At 38.0% G+C, this 17,293-nt stretch overlaps 1 protein-coding gene across 8 annotated transcripts in view; it reads left to right on the top strand.

Annotated features, from left to right (window-relative positions):
* The window catches only part of ZNF280B (zinc finger protein 280B), a 94,364-nt gene that overhangs the window by 10,677 nt on the left and 66,394 nt on the right, over positions 1 to 17,293 (top strand). For 2 of the 8 annotated variants that reach the window (XM_032399255.1, XM_032399256.1), the window contains exon 3: positions 7,452 to 12,215. The exons of the other annotated variants lie outside the window; for them this stretch is intronic. In XM_032399255.1, coding sequence (XP_032255146.1) covers positions 7,524 to 9,158 — 1,635 coding nt within the window. In that variant the 5' untranslated portion in view covers positions 7,452 to 7,523 and the 3' untranslated portion in view covers positions 9,159 to 12,215. Of the gene's footprint in view, positions 1 to 7,451; positions 12,216 to 17,293 lie in introns of those variants that run through there. 8 annotated transcript variants of the gene reach the window in all.

Below are 17,293 nucleotides of genomic sequence, written 5' to 3'. Positions count from 1 at the left end.
AAAGATTCAGTGGCATTTAGAGCATTGTACATCTGCTGCTTCTATCTAGTTCCAAAACATCTCAAACATTCCAAAGTAAAACTCTTTACCATTAAGCAGTTTCTCTCCATTTCTCCTCTCCCATCCCCTGGCAACTACCCATCTGTGTTTAGATTCTATGCCTTTATTGAATGAGATCTTGCCATTTGCAATGACATGGATGGAACTGGAGAGTGTTATGCTGAGCGAAATAAGTCAATCAGAGAAAGACATGTATCATATGACCTCACTGATATGAGGAATTCTTAATCTCAGGAAACAAACTGAGGGTTGTTGGAGTGGTGGGGGGGGGGGAGGGATGGGGTGGCTGGGTGATAGACATTGGGGAGGGTATGTGCTATGGTGAGCGCTGTGAAGGGTGCAAGACTGTTGAATCACAGATCTGTACCTCTGAAACAAATAATGCAGTATATGTTAAGAAAAAAAAAAGAAGGTAGTAGGAGGGGAAGAATGAAGGGGGGGAAATCGGAGGGGGAGACGAACCATGAGAGACGATGGACTCTGAAAAACAAACTGAGGGTTCTAGAGGGGAGGGGGGTGGGAGGATGGGTTAGCCTGGTGATGGGTATTAAAGAGGGCACATTCTGCATGGAGCACTGGGTGTTATGCACAAACAATGAATCATGGAACACTACATCAAAAACTAATGATGTAATGTATGGTGATTAACATAACAAAAAAATTAAAAAAAATATTCTATGCCTTTATCTATTCTGGATATTTCCTGTAGATGAAATCATACAATATGTGAACTTTTCTGTCTGACTTCTTTCACTTTGCATGTTTTTAGAGTTTATTCAGGTTGTAGCATGTATCAATACTTCATTCCACTTTTTAAAAATTAAGTTAATTATTTTTATTGAGGTATAATTGACCTATAACATTATATTAGTTTCAGGTATACAGCATGATTTGGTATTTATATAAATTGTGAAATGCCCACAATAAGTATAGTTAACATCTGTTACCATACATAATTTTTTTTGTCTTGTGATGAGAACTTTTAAGATCTCTCCTAGCAACTTTCAAATATGCAGTACAGTATTATTAACTATAGTCACCATGTTGTGCATTACATCTCCATGACTTACTTATTTTATAACTGGAAGTTTGTAACTTTTGATCCCCTTCATCCATTTTACCCCTTTCCTTTGCCTCTGCAATCACCAGTCTGTTCTCCTTATCTATGAGCTTATTGTTGTTTATGATTCCACATATCAGTGAGATCATACAATATTTGTCTCTCTCTGTTTGACTTATTTCACTTAGCATAATGCCCTCAGGTCCATCATGTTGCAAATGGCAAGATTTCATATTTTTTATAGCTGAATAGTATTCCATTGTTTGTATATATCACATTTTCTTTATCCACCAATCAGTGGACACTTAGGTTGTTTCTATATCTTGGCTATTATAAATAATGCAGCAATGAACACGGAGGAGCCTTTATTCCCTTTATGGTTGAATAATATTCCAGTGTTTGTATATACTACAATTTGTTTACTCATCCACTGATGGATATTTGTATTATTTTCACCATAAAGTTCTTGTGAATCATGTTACTATAAACAAGCATGTACTTTATGTACTTGTCTGAGTACCTGATTTCAGTTCTATCAGGCAGTCCTAGAAGTGGACTTGTGGGGTCATATGATAATTCAATGTTTAGCTTTTTGAGGAACTGCCATAATGTTTTCCACAGAAATCCTCCGGTTTTTGCAAACCTTTGGTTAATTTCTGGGATGAAAACTTGATTTTGACAATTTTTGCTGTTGTTCTCTTTGCTTTTATGAAGGAGGGAATATTTGTGGTTTCATATTTCACCATTCCCTATGACCTTTTGCTGGCATTTAACAAATTAACATTGTTCTTTTTTTTTTTTTAAGTCATCTTTTTTGTGGTTCTCTGCAGCCCCTCTTTAAATCATTCACCAGTCACCTGATACTTCCAAACCCTCTCTAAACACTTGGTCTTAGAGAAAGAACTTGCTTCTGAACTGATAGGCCACTTTTAGGTTGAACTGCCACCCTGCTCATCTCTAGTTTGTGGATTCTTCTAAGATCCTGCTCTTGGGAGGAAAGGAAGGACAAGGGAAAATGGCTGAAAGTGACTGACCGTAGTCATTCTCCTGAGCCCCAGGATTGCAGGGTTCTCACATTTGCTGTAATAGTACACTTCAGTGGCTCCCAGACTTGAAAAAATTGCCTGTTCCTCAGGTTTGAACATTTCCTACTTCTTCCCTCAGCCCACTTTCCTTTGTTAAATTTATTTCTAACTCCTAGATAATCGTTTTCCTTTCACATATATTTAAGATTTATGTGCCAGGACTGCTCTAGGAATTTGGGAGAAACCAATGAACAAAACAGACAAAAACAAACAAAACAAGCTAAAAAATGAAACAGAATTTCTCCAGTGGAAAGAACTGACAGTCCAGTGGAGAAGAAAGGTATATAATATAATATAACATTATACACACACACACACATATATATACACATATATTTATATATACATATAATACATTCTTTGGTGATACAGAAGGTGATGTTATGAAATTAGGAAGAATATAATAGATCAGAGTCATAGGATCGAATGTTGGGTAGGTAGGAGTGTTGTAATTGTAGATCGGGTGATCAGGGCAAGTCTTGTTCGCCATGGAGATATCTGGGAGACAAGAATTTCAGGCAGAGCCTAAAGGGAACAACAGGGAAGCCACTGTGGCTGGATTGCAGGGAATGAGTGTTAGAATAATGGAAAAAGAAGTCAGAGAGGTAGCAAGAGTGAAAATCGGTAGTGAGGGTCTATAAATTGTTAATTTTTCTTAGTCCAATCTACAGAAATAATCCTGTCGTTTGACAAAGAAAAACCTTGGTTTAATAGTTGTTCCCTTTTTAGACTCCCAGGCTAGATTAGACCCCATTTTTACACTCCTCTACCATTCTGAGCTTATTTATGAACAAATATTTATTAAAAAAAATTTATGAAAACATTATTTTTGTTTTTCTTAGTTGTCCTAAAGTGGAATATACATGTTTAATGTAGTTTTAAGGATCCTGTGAGGCTCTCATTTCTCCCAAGGATATGTTTAATGGGCATTAAATTTTAAGGTAGCAAATGTAAGAAGAGTAGTGGGAAAGACATATGAGTGCTATGGATGGGGAAAGAGTGAGGGGGTAGGGATGGGAATTCGAAGGAGTGGTAGTGGGGTGAAGAGTGAGGATAGGTATCAAAGGAGTCCTGTTAGCCTAATCTCAGGAAGCTACTCAAGAAAGACTGATGCCTGGAAAAAGGTGGTGTGTAGCTATAACAAAGACCCATGGAGAGGGCCATTGTTTAAATGCATAGGAATAAGCTGGGAGATGAATTATCACCCACTGCCATCTCAGCTATCTTTGGCGTGAAATCTTCTCATTAACTCCTTCCACAGCCCTTGGCAGCTTTGTTGATGGGGGATATGAAGTGGTTTTGAGGATTAACTCCTTAGATCTAGTAGGTCTTTGGCATGTCCAACTTCATGACCTAAGTATCTTAAGATTCTGGTAAATTGTAGAAAATAAAGGTATCAGAAGAGAAGTGATAAGAAAATTCCCATGGTCTAATGTTACTATTTTTCTAAATGAACTCATTCATTACTTAATCACTTTGGGTTTGATTTTTTCCTTTTTTTCACCTTGAATAATTGGTTGGATGGAAAGTTAATTGGTATGGTCAACAGCTATAAAATCCTACCAAGATCATTTGGGTGAAAAATCTGACAATGTTCTTGAAACCCAGTTTATTTTTTATTTTTTTAAACAACAGAATTTGTTCTCATAGTTTTAGAGGCTGGAAAATGCAAGATCAAGGTGCTGGCTGATTTGCTTGCTTCCTCCTGGCTTGCAGACCTTCTCACTGTGTCTTCACCTAGTGGGTGGGAGACAGAGAAGAAGCAAACTCTTGGATATCTCTTCTTGGTACTAATCCCATCATGAGGACCCCACCCTCATGAACTTATCTAAACCTAACCCAAAGTTCCAGCTCCAAATACTATCACATTGGGGGTTAGGGCTTCAACATACGAAGTTTGGAAGGACACAGTTTGGTCCATAGCATAATATAAAATGTATTCTCTAAAATGGGAGGAGTCATTTAACATGTAGGAATAGTGGCGTGATATAATTACAGGGGTGTTTTAAGATTCATCTAGTGATGGTATGCAGTTGGTGATAATTTGAAGGACAGAGAGACAAGACAATTTGGAGCCTAGTGCAGATGTACAAACATGAAGTAACCGGTGGACTCAAACTTAGAAATTGAGGGAGGAGCTTTAATAGGAATGGAAATGAAAGGTAGTTAGAATGACTAATGCTCTAAAAAGTTATTTAGGACCACTTATAACTTTCTTTGAATAATTTGATGGAGGTTGGGGGAGATTTGAACAGTTTTTATAAAATACAAGGAGATTAAAATTGAATCCAGTGAGACTCTGATCCTTAGAGACTAAGCAATTAATAGCACCATCACCAGAATTTAGACATGCATTAAGTTAGAGTTCTAGTGGAAAGAACACAGAACTAGAATTCAGGAATCGTGAACTTTAGTGCTAACTCTGTCTCCAGACTTTACATGTAAATTTAGGTGAATCATAAATTTTTCTAGGCTTGAAAAGTTTATCCTCAGATAATTCTGATGATCATATTAGTTGTCAAATTAGATTTTATTCTATTTTTTATTTAAAATTTTTATTTTTTAACTTCGTTTTAAATTCTGATTTTTATGATATCAGGGAGAATGTTAATAATTTCAATTTAGAATTATTTCTTGAGAGAGGATATTAGAGCATCATGTAGAATTACCTAGAAGATAGTCACTAGAAATGTGGACGGTGATACTCAGGAGGTTAGATTAGGATAGAAGTTCTCCCATAGAACATTTTTGATGCACATATAGGGGATTTCTACTAGCATCTCATAAGTAGAGGTCAGGGATACTGCTACCCATCCTAAATGCACCGAACAGCCCCCACAACAAAGAATTATCTGGTCCAGACATGTTAGTGGTACTTATGTTGGGAAACAGTGGACTAGGTGGCATCATGCTGGAGTTAGATGATTGAAATTGTAGAGAGACCAAACCAATTTTGGTGACTCTAAAGAGCAGTGTTTTCAGAGGTGCCTTATATGCTTTCTTGCATTATATATCTCCTAATTACGTACTTGATCTTAATTTTAAGGTTGTAAATCACTATTCATGACACACTAGACTGTAAGCTTCATGCATTCACTACTTTCTACTTAGTACTTGTGTTTAGTGTCATACCATTGTTGGGCAAGCAAAATATAGTTGTGGAACAAGTGACGAAAATAATAAATAATTTTTCTGCTTAATATTCTATTTCTTTTTTGACTTACTTCTAAGCTGGTACACACATCTCAGGATTAAATATCTATGTGTTCCAAAATGATATGGTGATGTGCTAATTAATGGGAGGTACATGGCACATATTAGATGCCAGTTTAATTTTTATAGATGGAGCTTGAAGGGTCTACTTTGGGCTACAATGAATTCTAACATTAGGTTTTCAGAAACTGGTGAGTTATGATCCAGAGTTTAAAGTACCTACATCTTGCTAGCCTAAAACCAATGTTTTTCAAACCACTAGTAGTGAGCCATTGATGAGTCATAATTGATTTTGTAGGTCATGGTCAACTTAAGAAAAATGAAATAGAAAATATTAGAATAAGCATCCCATGTAGTAAAGCAATTGCTATTTATATGTTTGTGTAGTGAGACTCCATATACATTGTTTTCTGTTTGTTTGTTTTTACTGTGGGTTGTGATAAAAAATGTTTGTGAAAAGCTAGCAGCTTTCAGTCCTTCACAGGCCTACAGAGTATCTGACATGGACAAGGTTCTAAGAGTAAATCATAGAAAATGTGGAATTAATGGAGTACAGTCTATTCTGCAAATAAAGGTTCTGATTAATGAAAGTTACTGTTAATTCATTTAACAAATCCTCCCATATTGTGCCAGGCAGTGTTCTTTGTGCTGAGGATACAACAGTCAACAAAAGATAATCTCTGTCCTTTGGAGTTTACATTTTACTGGATGGACGGTAGAAAAGAATCAAGATAGATAAAGTTTATAATGTGTTAGGTGGTGATAAGGACTTGAAGGTGAGGGGAAGGGAAGAGAGATTGGGAATGTGAATTAGCAGTTCGTTGGAGCATTTGAGAAGCTCTTTGAGAAGATTTGCAACAGAAGTCTGAAGATGGTGAGGATTCAGCCATGCAGGTATCTGGATGATGAGCATTCATATTAGAAGGACAGAAAATACAGGGCCCTAAACAAGGTAAAATATTTAATGTGTTCAAGAAATAGCAAGGCGGTTAATGTGGTTAGAGTGAAGTGGATAGGGGAGAGGAGTAGGACATAACTGCAGGGCAGTATGTAGGCTTGGAAGCATGGTCTTACAGGCATTGGAGCTATTAGAAGCACTTGGCCTTTTACTGAGTAAACTAGAAAGCCGTTGGAGGGTTTTGAGCTGAGCAGTGATAGAATGTGATTTGACAGAATTACTTTGCCTGCTATGTGGAAAAGAGACTGAGGTGGGCTGAGGGAGGAAATTCTGTTGGGTTTAAGTTCAGTGGGGAAGTTAGGATTGGAGGGAGAAATTTAGGAGACATCAGTGAATGGACTGTAATTAAGGTCTTGAGTTGGGATGAGATTATCAAGAGAGTTTGTTCCCAATTTGCTAGGCATGTGTTAAGCATTTGACATTGAATTATGCTGTTTGTTGACAGTGGGTAGGTACTCTTACTCTGTTCTTTGAATTTGACACTTCTTTTCTATATTAATATTACGAAATTAGTATGTATGAATCAATTAGGATATATACATTTACTATAAAATTTTCTTTAATTCAGCTACAAAATAAGGTACCATTGAATTGTTGGTGCTTTTTAAAAAAGAGCTGTTACCTTAAGTCTAAGAAATAAGAACTTTTGCCTTTAAGATAAAACACATTTAAAAGTTTTAAACTTGCCAAAGAAGATGCAGCTGGTTTGTGGCTGACTTAGAATTCCAGCTTAATCTTCTCTGACTCCAAAGCCCATGTTTCTAAACACTGCACAATGATGCCTTTGTAAAATAACATATCCTTTACATATGATTTCACCTAGTGATTAGTTATTAGTTTTTCCCTCTTTTTTTAATAGAAGAAATCATAATCAGCTTAAGGCAAAGCTATGATTCTAGAGTTGCACAGACTTATAATAATAGCAGGCTTTAAAGCTGTCATTTATCCTCCTTGAGTTTTAGTGTCCTTATCTTATAAAATAAGGGTGTTTATAACTACTGTAGAGTTTTGGAGAGAATTAAATAAGATAATGCATTTTTCCATACTTACTGATGTATAGTGTGTTTGTACTTAGGTGGCAGTTTATATAAAGAAAGCACTGGGACTGTGGCCACACCTTCAAGAATAAAAAAAAACAAATTAGAAAATGGAACAGCCATGTATATTATGTGAGGAAGAACAAGAGCTTGAACCACAGCAGAACATAGAAGAAACCAAAAAAGTAGATGATGAAGATGCTGAGCTGATCTTTGTTGGGGTGGAACATGTAAATGACGATGCTGAGCTGATCTTTGTTGGGGTGACTTCAAATTCAAAACCAGTTGTTTCAAATATTTTGAACAGAGTCACCCCAGGTTCATGTTCAAGGAGAAAAAAGTATGGTCACCTCAGAAAAGGTACTACTCACAAATTTCAGCCTATAAGTCATGTGACCCCTATATCAGAAGCAGTGACTGCCTTGCCAGTTTCTGAATCTGAATCAAGATCAACAGATAGTCCCATTATTATTGAGCCTTTGTCTAAACCTGATTATAAAAATAATTCACCACAAGTCGTGCCTAATAGCTCTTCAGAGTTATGTTCTCCTTTGATTACACTCACAAGTTCATTACAGCATCCAGTAGGAGCAGCACTTTCTGTAGGAGGTATGAATAAAAGTCCTTGCATATCAAAGCAACTTTCCCCTGCTGAAGTAAATGACATAAATCCCAAAAGGCCTAAACTCAGTGATGGAATCATAGAGGGACATGCTTCAGCTTTGTCCCCTTCAGGTATCTTTCATACAATGACTTCGCAGCAAAGCACATTCTCAAACAGTGTTCATACCTCATTAAGCCATGTTCAGAATGGAGCACCTTTTCCAACAGCTTTTCCAAAGGACAGTGTCCATTTCGAGCCTATAAATGCTATTAAGGAAAATAGACCGGCAAAAACAGACTTTCTGAGTCTAGCAAGTCAAAACCAGATTGTTGATCCCAAGAAAGGAAGTCTGGTCATATTACTTCGTGACTTTTATTATGGGCAACATAAAGGAGACGGTCAGCCAGAACAGAAGACTCACACAACTTTTAAATGCCTCAGCTGCTTGAAAGTTCTAAAAAATGTCAAGTTTATGAATCACATGAAGCACCATTTGGAACTTGAGAAGCAGAGGGGTGACAGCTGGGAAAGCCACACCACCTGCCAGCACTGCCACCGACAGTTTCCCACTCCCTTCCAGCTGCAGTGTCACATTGAAAGTGTACACACCACCCAGGAGCCTTCTGCTGTCTGTAAAATTTGTGAATTGTCATTCAAAACAGATCAGGTTCTCTTACAGCACATGAAGGACAATCATAAGCCTGGCGAAATGCCCTATGTGTGCCAGGTTTGCAATTACAGATCGTCAGCCTTTGCTGATGTAGAAACACATTTCAGAAAATGCCATGAAAACACTAAGAATTTGCTCTGTCCATTCTGTCTCAAAATTTTCAAAACTGCAACACCGTACATGTGTCATTATAGGGGACACTGGGAAAAGAGTGTTCACCAGTGTTCCAAATGCCGGCTACAGTTTTTAACTTTTAAGGAGAAAATGGAGCACAAGACTCAGTGTCATCAAATGTTTAAGAAGCCTAAGCAACTAGAGGGATTGCCCCCTGAAACAAAGGTTGTTATTCAAGTGTCACTGGGACCTCTTCAACCAGGATCAGTGGAAGTAGCATCCATTACTGTGAGCACATCTGATTCTGAACCATCACCCCCCAGGTCTAAAAGTAGAATTTCAAAAAAACCTCGTTAATTCTAGTTTCAGTAAATCTAAAGCAGGTATTTCAATCAAAGTCAAAAACCCCATAAAAAAAAAAATACAAACCATACACTATTCAATAGCATCAAAAATAGTGAAACCAATGAGTCATTTATGAATTTCTTTTTAAATTCATGAAATACAGTATTGTCTGATTGGAATTTTGAAATGTTATTTAAAAATTTGCTACCTGGTGTTCATGTACTGTATCTGGCTTAACACATAAAATATGTTTTGTGTATGTATGTGTGTGAGACAAAAAAGTGGAAACCTATTTATTATTTTGATATTTCATGTTACTTGTAAGTTTGAAAGCTCTCATTTCTGTGTATAGAATCTATATATAGAGTTTTTTTTAAGTACTTAATTTTATCTTCAACTTTTTCCATGCCTTGAAGATTTCAGTATTTACTCTAGTCAGACTTGAATGGCTTTGTTACATCATGGTCCCATTTGCTGCTGAGCTCCCAGAAGTGTCTGTCTTGTGCTCGTCTAAAGTAATCTGACCCTGAGATCCTGAGTGTGGAGAAGTTGAGGGACAAGGTGTGGCATGAATGGGAACCAGAAACTGGGAGGTTAGTCAGTGGAGAGCAGTGGCTTCTTATTCTGGTTGAGGGCTCACACACACACACACACACACACACACACACACACACGCTCTCACACTCACTCACTCACTCACTCACTCTAGTCGTGGAGCCAAGGCAGAAGGACCACTGTCTCAGAGTAACTTTTCCTAGCACAAGAAGATCCAAGGAAGCAAAACCATTAAAATAAAATGCTTGGTATTTTGGCGAGGGACTCCTGCAGACATGAAACAATCACTGTACCGTTGGCTTCAGATGGAAAAGCAGGGGTAATGAATAGAATGGGGCCTGGTGCCAGTGGACCTCCTGTTGAGTGATCCAAAGAAGAATTCAGTTTGTTCCCTTCCCTCTCCCTGTTGGCTGGCCTTTGGTCAGAACGAATTAGCTGTATACCTCTAAGTCACATCAGTAAAGCAAGTAAAATTTCTCAAGGGAAAGAAGCCCTGACCTCCATAGTTTGAACTGCACTGGACCCACAGTTTGAACTGAAAAGGGCCAAACAAATGGTATCTATCCAGTTCAAGGACTAGGCTAAATTTAGTTCTCTTACTATTAAGCTGGAATGGGGGTTGTCCAAGAATAGTAGGTACAGTGGATAAAAGCAGCCCATGGTGACTGAGTAGAATTAAACCCCTTATAGGGCTTTTCCTTATATTTTTCCATGTACATATATCTTAGCCCAGTTGAACATGTGAAATTTGCAATTTTGTTTCTTGCCTTAGACATGAATGTATTACAGTTAACAGTTACTCTGTTGTGTGTATAGTTTCCCTTATCAAACTAGTTGAGTTTAAAGTCGTCCTTGACACACTCCAATGTGTAAGAAATGTCCCATTTATTTCATTAGGTATTAGGTCTTAGAGTTATTGTCCTTCAACTAATCTATCCAACTGTCTAATCCTTGACTATACTGTTGGGGGGAACCTTTTCCCCTTGCCATTTCCAAGGACTCTCACATAACAGGAGTGCTCTCTGAGTATTGGTTCCTGAACATCACCTGTGGCTGTTTCTATGGGTTCCCAGGATTGAGTCTCCTGGGTATTTTCTAGTGCCATCCCTTCTTTTTCCACCTTGACTCAAGTACCTAGAAGCCTCTGTACGTGACTTAAGGAAACTAGGATGCTGTCCATAGACCTGAGCAAGGAGAAATGTCTCCTATATTCTCTTGCTTTCTCCTCTTCTTTAACGGTACCTTATCTCTCCCCACTTCTTTCTTCCCTCCTCAATCTCGTTAAATTCCCTACGCTTTCACAGAAAGCTGGGAAGTGATAGTCATCAGGGGCTTAGCATCCCTTATAGAATTGGGAAGGAGGACAGATAACAAGGTAGCTGTGAGTTTATTGTCTATGGTTAAAGAATTTCCTGAGTGTAGATTCTATTGTATTTATTTGCTCAATGCTTGATTGATTGATTTGCACTTTGAACATTTTACTAGGCCTTTTTATTAGTTTGCTTGGGCCAAGGCACTTTGTTAATATTTTAGCCTGAGCCTATTTCTTTAGGTGGAGTGTGTGTGTGTGTGTGTGTGTGTATGTATGTATGTATGTATGCGCACACTTGTTTTAGTCTCAGGTAGAAACTTGTATATAAATAGATATGCAGACTTTTGCATACTTATCTCCCTTATTCTGTTCCTATAACAGAAATTCTGTTTTGAAAACAGTAAAAATATGAAATATTTTAGTTCTGTCTTTTTGTGGTTGCTTGATATTATCAACACTGTTAACTGTTGTTTGCTGTTTAACTGAAGTATGACCCTAAGGAGTACAAATTGTTATTTATTGCCAACTACAGGTTCTGGTGATATGGCCCCTGTCTACCTCCTCTTGCTTTTCCATTCCCTGCCATGCTACTCAACCATTTTCCCCACTGGTGCACTATTTTTGACACACTGGCCTTGCTTTTCTTTAAGCAAATCACATTTCTTCCTGTTCCAAAGACTTTGCAATTGCTCTTCTCTTAGAATGCTTTTCTCCTAGGCCTGCATGGCTTGCTACCTCGCTTAATTGTTTGATACTTCCTTTAGTTTGTTGAGCTTCACCAATGTTCTTAAAAGATACTGACAATGAAATCTCCATCCTCCTTCTTACCACTCCCCCTTTTAAAGGCACTTTAAGCCTCCCCACTCCCTTTTACCTCTCCAATCTGGTTAAATTTCCTAGGTTTTCACAAAAAGCTGGGAAGATAATCATCAAAAGCTTTGCTTTTCTTAGAATTGAGCTAGCTTTAGTCAATTTCCGTGCCTGTAACCAAAAGAAACTGAACATAGTGAGTTCAGTTTTTTCAGGAGCTTTCTCTGTTTTTCTATTGATACCTCTATATTTTTTTAACGCAATGTCACTTTGTTTTGTTTACAAATATATTGAATATCTGTCAAGATTACTATTTTGTTATTGCCCTTTGTGAATTTCCATGTCTATTTTGCTTGCTTGTTCTTTCAGATGAAATTTATTATTTTGTTAATGTTGCCAAAAATTGTAAGTAAAATAGCAATTGTAATAAAATGTTTTGAAAAAAAACTTTTTGTTTTATTATCTTTTCACCAGTAAAGTTTAAGTTAATTTTTATTTGGTACCACTATGTGGATTCTTTGCCTTCCTGCCAGTTGTGTTTATTTTTAATCATATTGCATTGGCCAAAACTTCAAAACAGATATAAATGAGCTTTTCTGTTCTTGGTTTTAGTGAGAATGCTTTACCATTAAAGGTAATGCTCATATTGTTTAATGAATTTCTGCCTTTAGAATTTTTAAAGAAAATTGCTTAGTTTTATTGGATAATTTACAATGTCTGTTGAGAGTCATTTACATTTTCTTTACTATCCTAAAGTTATGCTCAGCCTGATTCACAACTTTTCTATTCGAAACCTTCCTCTCTTTTTTTTTTTTTTCAACATTTTATTTATTTGAGAGAGAGAGTGAGCAAGAGAGAGAGCCCAAGTGGTAGGGGAAGAGGCAGAGAGACAAGCAGACTCCCCACTGAGCAGGGAGCCAGGCACAGGGCTTGTCCCAGGACCCTGAGATCATGACCTGAGCTAAAGGCAGATGCTTAACCGACTGAGCCATCCAGGCATCCTGAAACCTTCCTCTCCTGAGGTAATATTTCCACTTCTTCTACTCAGAATCTCATTCCTTTTCTCACTTTTAATTTTGAAATGGATTTCCTTTTCCCTTCATTAGATTTGCCACAGTTTTATCAATGTTTCTGATTTCCTTTTTCCAAGGAGCAACCCTTGATTTATTATCTCAACTAATTTTGTTTTCTCTATTTTTGTCTTGATTCATTATATACCTCTACTTTCTTTAGGATTGTTCTTTTTTTTATAAAGACCTTTTATTTTAAAAGTTTTATTTTTTGGGGCTCCTGGGTGGCTCAGTCGTTAAGCGTCTGCCTTTGGCTCAGGTCATGATCCTGGGGTCCTGGGATCGAGCCCCACATCGGGCTCCCCACGCGGGGAGCCTCCTTCTCTCTCTCCCACTCCCCCTGCTTTTGTTCCCTCTCTCGCTGTGTCTCTCTCTGTCAAATAAATAAAATCTTAAAAAAAAAAAAAGCTTTTTTTTCTTTAATAAAAGATTTAAACTTTGCCTACCTTTGTTTACAGCTTTGAATCCCAAATATTTTGATAGCATATTTTCATTTTTATTAAAGTTTTCATTCTACATACTTTTCTGAGTAAGTTAATCCCAAAGGTATGCAGGCTGAATGTTTTAGTCTGAATTTACAGTTTACTGTGAATTAAATTTTCCTTGGAGCTTTGAGGTTATACACTGTGTGTGGGTATACACTAAATGTCTTTATATACACACATCCTTTTCAAATTACTACATGGGTTATTAAAAAATATTTGATAAAAATATGAACTGTTTTAATTCTAGAAATCTGTCTCCCAAAATGAATATAGTATAAAAGGTAAAAGTATGAAAATACTCATTTGAAAGAAATTCCTAATGACAAAACTTGGAAATGTTAAAGAAAAATTATTCGTGACATCTAGGGTGTAGAATACGGGGTTTGATCAGATATCGAGTGTGGTCAGATATCAATGGTGGGGAGTTTTCCCTAAACTGACCCAATAGGATTCTTGCTAAAACTGGACTAAAGGCAGAGCCCAAGGTGGGAGTATATTATCTATTGCTTTATAACAAATTACCACAAAACTAACAGCTTAAAAAAACTTATCTCCCACTGTTTCTTGAGAGTTGGGAATCCAGGAGCAACTTAGTTGGGTTGTTGTGGCTCCAAGTTCCATGAGGTACAGTCACCTGTACTGAAGGTGACTGAAGGCCTGACTGAGCCTGGAGGATTTGCTTCCAAGATGGCTCACTCACATGGCTATTGACAGGAAACTCCAGTTCCTTGCTCACTGTTGGGAGAAAGCCTCAGTTCCTCTATATGAGCCTTTCTACTGGGTTACCTATGTGTTCTCAGGACATGCCTAGCTGGCTTATAGAACAAGTATTCCCAGGGAGTGAGCAAGGAGGCTGCACTGTCTTTTATGACCTAGTCTCAGACATTTTACTCTGTTATTGCTACAATATTCTATTCATTTGAAGTGAGCCACAAGTCCAGCCCCCATACCAAGGGGAAGGTAATTAGGCTCAACCTTTGAAGGGGGAAAAAAAATATGGGCATAATTTTAAACTACCAGGTTTCATACTTGGGCCACATTATTTATTACATACCTCCTAATGTGCAAAATACATTCACCTCCTGAATCTCATCATCTAAATCAGGTCTAGATGTGGATCAGGTTCTAGGGTGGTATTCCTTATATGCAGTATCTCAAGAACAGTTCGTCTAGATTTAAGACCTGTGAACAAAAGAGATGAGTTATCTGCCCACCTACGTCTCCACCCACCACAAAGGTGGGACAGGCATAGGACAACCTTTATAGACATGCCTGTTCATAAAGGGGAAGGGGAGATGGCAGTCATTTGTCAGTAGCAATTCTGAAATCCCACTAAGTACATGTTGGTGTTCATTGATTAGGACTCAAGGCCTGGAAATTCTCTTGGCTTTGATCTCAGGACCCTTGATTCTTCCCTACGACATACTTCCTTTTATATGAAAGGCAGTACATGGTTATAGCTGAATCGTTTGCTCAGCCTGCTTCCTGCTCATAGCAGGTAGAAGTCCAAAGTTCTCTTTTTATTTTGTACTCTCTGGCCCTTTCAGTGTAAGCTAGAGACATTTCTTCAAGTATATTCTCTTAGAAACTTTGTCTCCTGTTAATCTTACTGGTGTTCATGCTAAAGAAGTCCACTCCAAAGCCACAACCACACATCTCAAGATACAACCTTTTCCATCTTGGTTTTGTGCTGAGACAGCTGAGGGACAACACCCTTAAGCTTAGTAGAAGCCCTATTATGTGATTGAGGTGATCTTTAGAGGGCCTTGGCCTGACTGGATGGTGCTCTGGCGCATCACCTTTCATCTTTCTGAGCCTTAAAGAATTTTACAGTCATATTTCCAGGAATCTTTAGACCACATTTCTTCAGTGCCCTGGGTATGCTCTTCGCTTGGTAGCCATTAATTTCAGCATCTTTTGCCATCTGAAGAGACTGGAAATTTTCAAACCCTGCAAGTTCTGGCTCTTGTTTTATTTAACAATCCTACCCCTAACTGCACCCCCCCCCCTTCATATTGTACTATAATCAACAATAAGAAGAAGCCAGGTGGTACTTCCAGCTCTCCGGCTGGAAATCTCCTTAGCTAGATGACTGAATTAGTTAGGTACATTTTCTGCTTCTCATATAACTGAAGGTGTTAATGTTACCAAACTTCCTACCACTACATAACCCCTTTCTCAATTTTCTAATAGCATGTTCCTCATTTTTAAGCCATACTGGAGTGTTCTCAATGTTTGTTTGGTTTTTTACTCAGTCTTGAACTAACACTCTCCTCAAAGTCCTTCCAGCTTTTGCCCACTGCCCAGTTCCAAAGCCATATTTTAGATATTGGTTATAGCAGCATTCCCCTTCCAGGTGCCAAAATCTGTATTAGCTATCTATGACTGTGTAAAATATCAGGGCAAACTGGCCAGTTTAAAACAGTTTTCAAGAGTCAAAAATTTGGAATCTGCTTAGCTGAGTAGCTCTGGCTCAGCTTCTTTTCTGAGGTTGCAGTTAAGGTGTTGGCTAGAGCTCTGGCATCTGAAGGCTTAACTGGGGCTGGAGGATCAGTACTATAGTCTGAATGTTTTTGTTCCCCCCAAGTTCATTGAAATCCTAAGCCCCAAAAGTGATGGTATTAGTATATGGGGCCTTTGGGAAGTGATTAGGTCATGAGGGTACAGCCCTCTTGAGTGGGATTAGTGTTTTTATAAAAGATCGCACAGAACTCCCTAGCCATTCCCATCATGCGAAGAAACGAGAAGCCTCACCTCACTTGACCATGTTGACACCCTGCTCTTGGACTTCAAGCCTCCAGAACTGTGAGCAGCAAATTTCTCTTGTTTATAAGCTACCCAGTTTATGTATTTTATTACAGTAACTTGAATGGACTAAGGCAATCGACCTCTAAACTTACATGGCTGTTGGCAGGAGGCCTCAGTTACTTGTCACATGTTCCTTGTGTCATGTCGGCTGGCTTCTAGCATAGTTGAGTGCAAGGAAGAGCAAGGAGAGCAAGGAGGAAGCTGCAACCTAGCTGGGAGATGAATAACATCACTTCTGTTAAATACTATTGGTCAGACAGACCAATCTTGGTATAATATGGAAGTTGACCACATGTGGGCAGGAATACCAGGGGGTGGGGAATCCTTGGGGGCAATCTTGGAGCTACCTCGGGGAGAAGGGAATGTTAGAAATTTTTGTGACATTCCACAGGAAATGCAGATAAAATCAAGTTAAAGATCATGGTGTTACCTTCCCACTCTCCAGTTTGCTGTTTTGGCTGACACTGACCAGCTTGAGATGAGATTCTTTAAGGAGTAAGTACATTAGTTTAAAAACTTTAGATATGTAATACATTCACATTCTTCAAACATCAAAAAGTGTAACAATTCTCAGATTCTTTTTTAGCTTTCTAGATAATTTATTTTTCCTCCTACTTTTTTAAGTTTTCCTCACCTTGCTTTTTTGTTTTTGAAAATGTAACAATTTCACAATGTCTTATGGCATATAAATTGGCAAAATCATTACCTAAAAATATGAAAGAACTAATAAAAAACTTTTTTCTGAAGTATTTTTTTTTTAAGATTTTTATTTATTTATTAGAGAGAGAGAGAAAGTGTGTGAGTGGGGAGGAGCAGAGGGAGAGGGACAAGCAGACTCCACACTGAGTGCAGAGCCTGACACAAGGCTTGATGCGGGGCTTGGTCTCAGGACCCTGAGATCATGACCTGAGCCAAAATCAAGAGTTGGACGTTCAACCCACTGAGCCACCCAGGTGTCCCTTTTTTGAAGTGTCTCTAAAGATTACTTAGAGCAATCTCTAATGCACTGATAGGAAATTATTGTAAGGAAAAAAAAACCTGGCTAGTTCACAAAGAAGAAATATAACTACTTAATAAATAAATGCAAAATACTCAATCTCAATGGTA

The sequence above is a fragment of the Phoca vitulina genome, unplaced genomic scaffold (genome assembly GCF_004348235.1).
Source record: "Phoca vitulina isolate PV1807 unplaced genomic scaffold, GSC_HSeal_1.0 scaffold146, whole genome shotgun sequence".
In the NCBI taxonomy this organism is placed as follows: Eukaryota; Metazoa; Chordata; class Mammalia; order Carnivora; family Phocidae; genus Phoca; species Phoca vitulina.
Note: the sequence above shows the minus strand (reverse complement) of the source record. Positions and strands in the feature narration are given on the sequence as shown.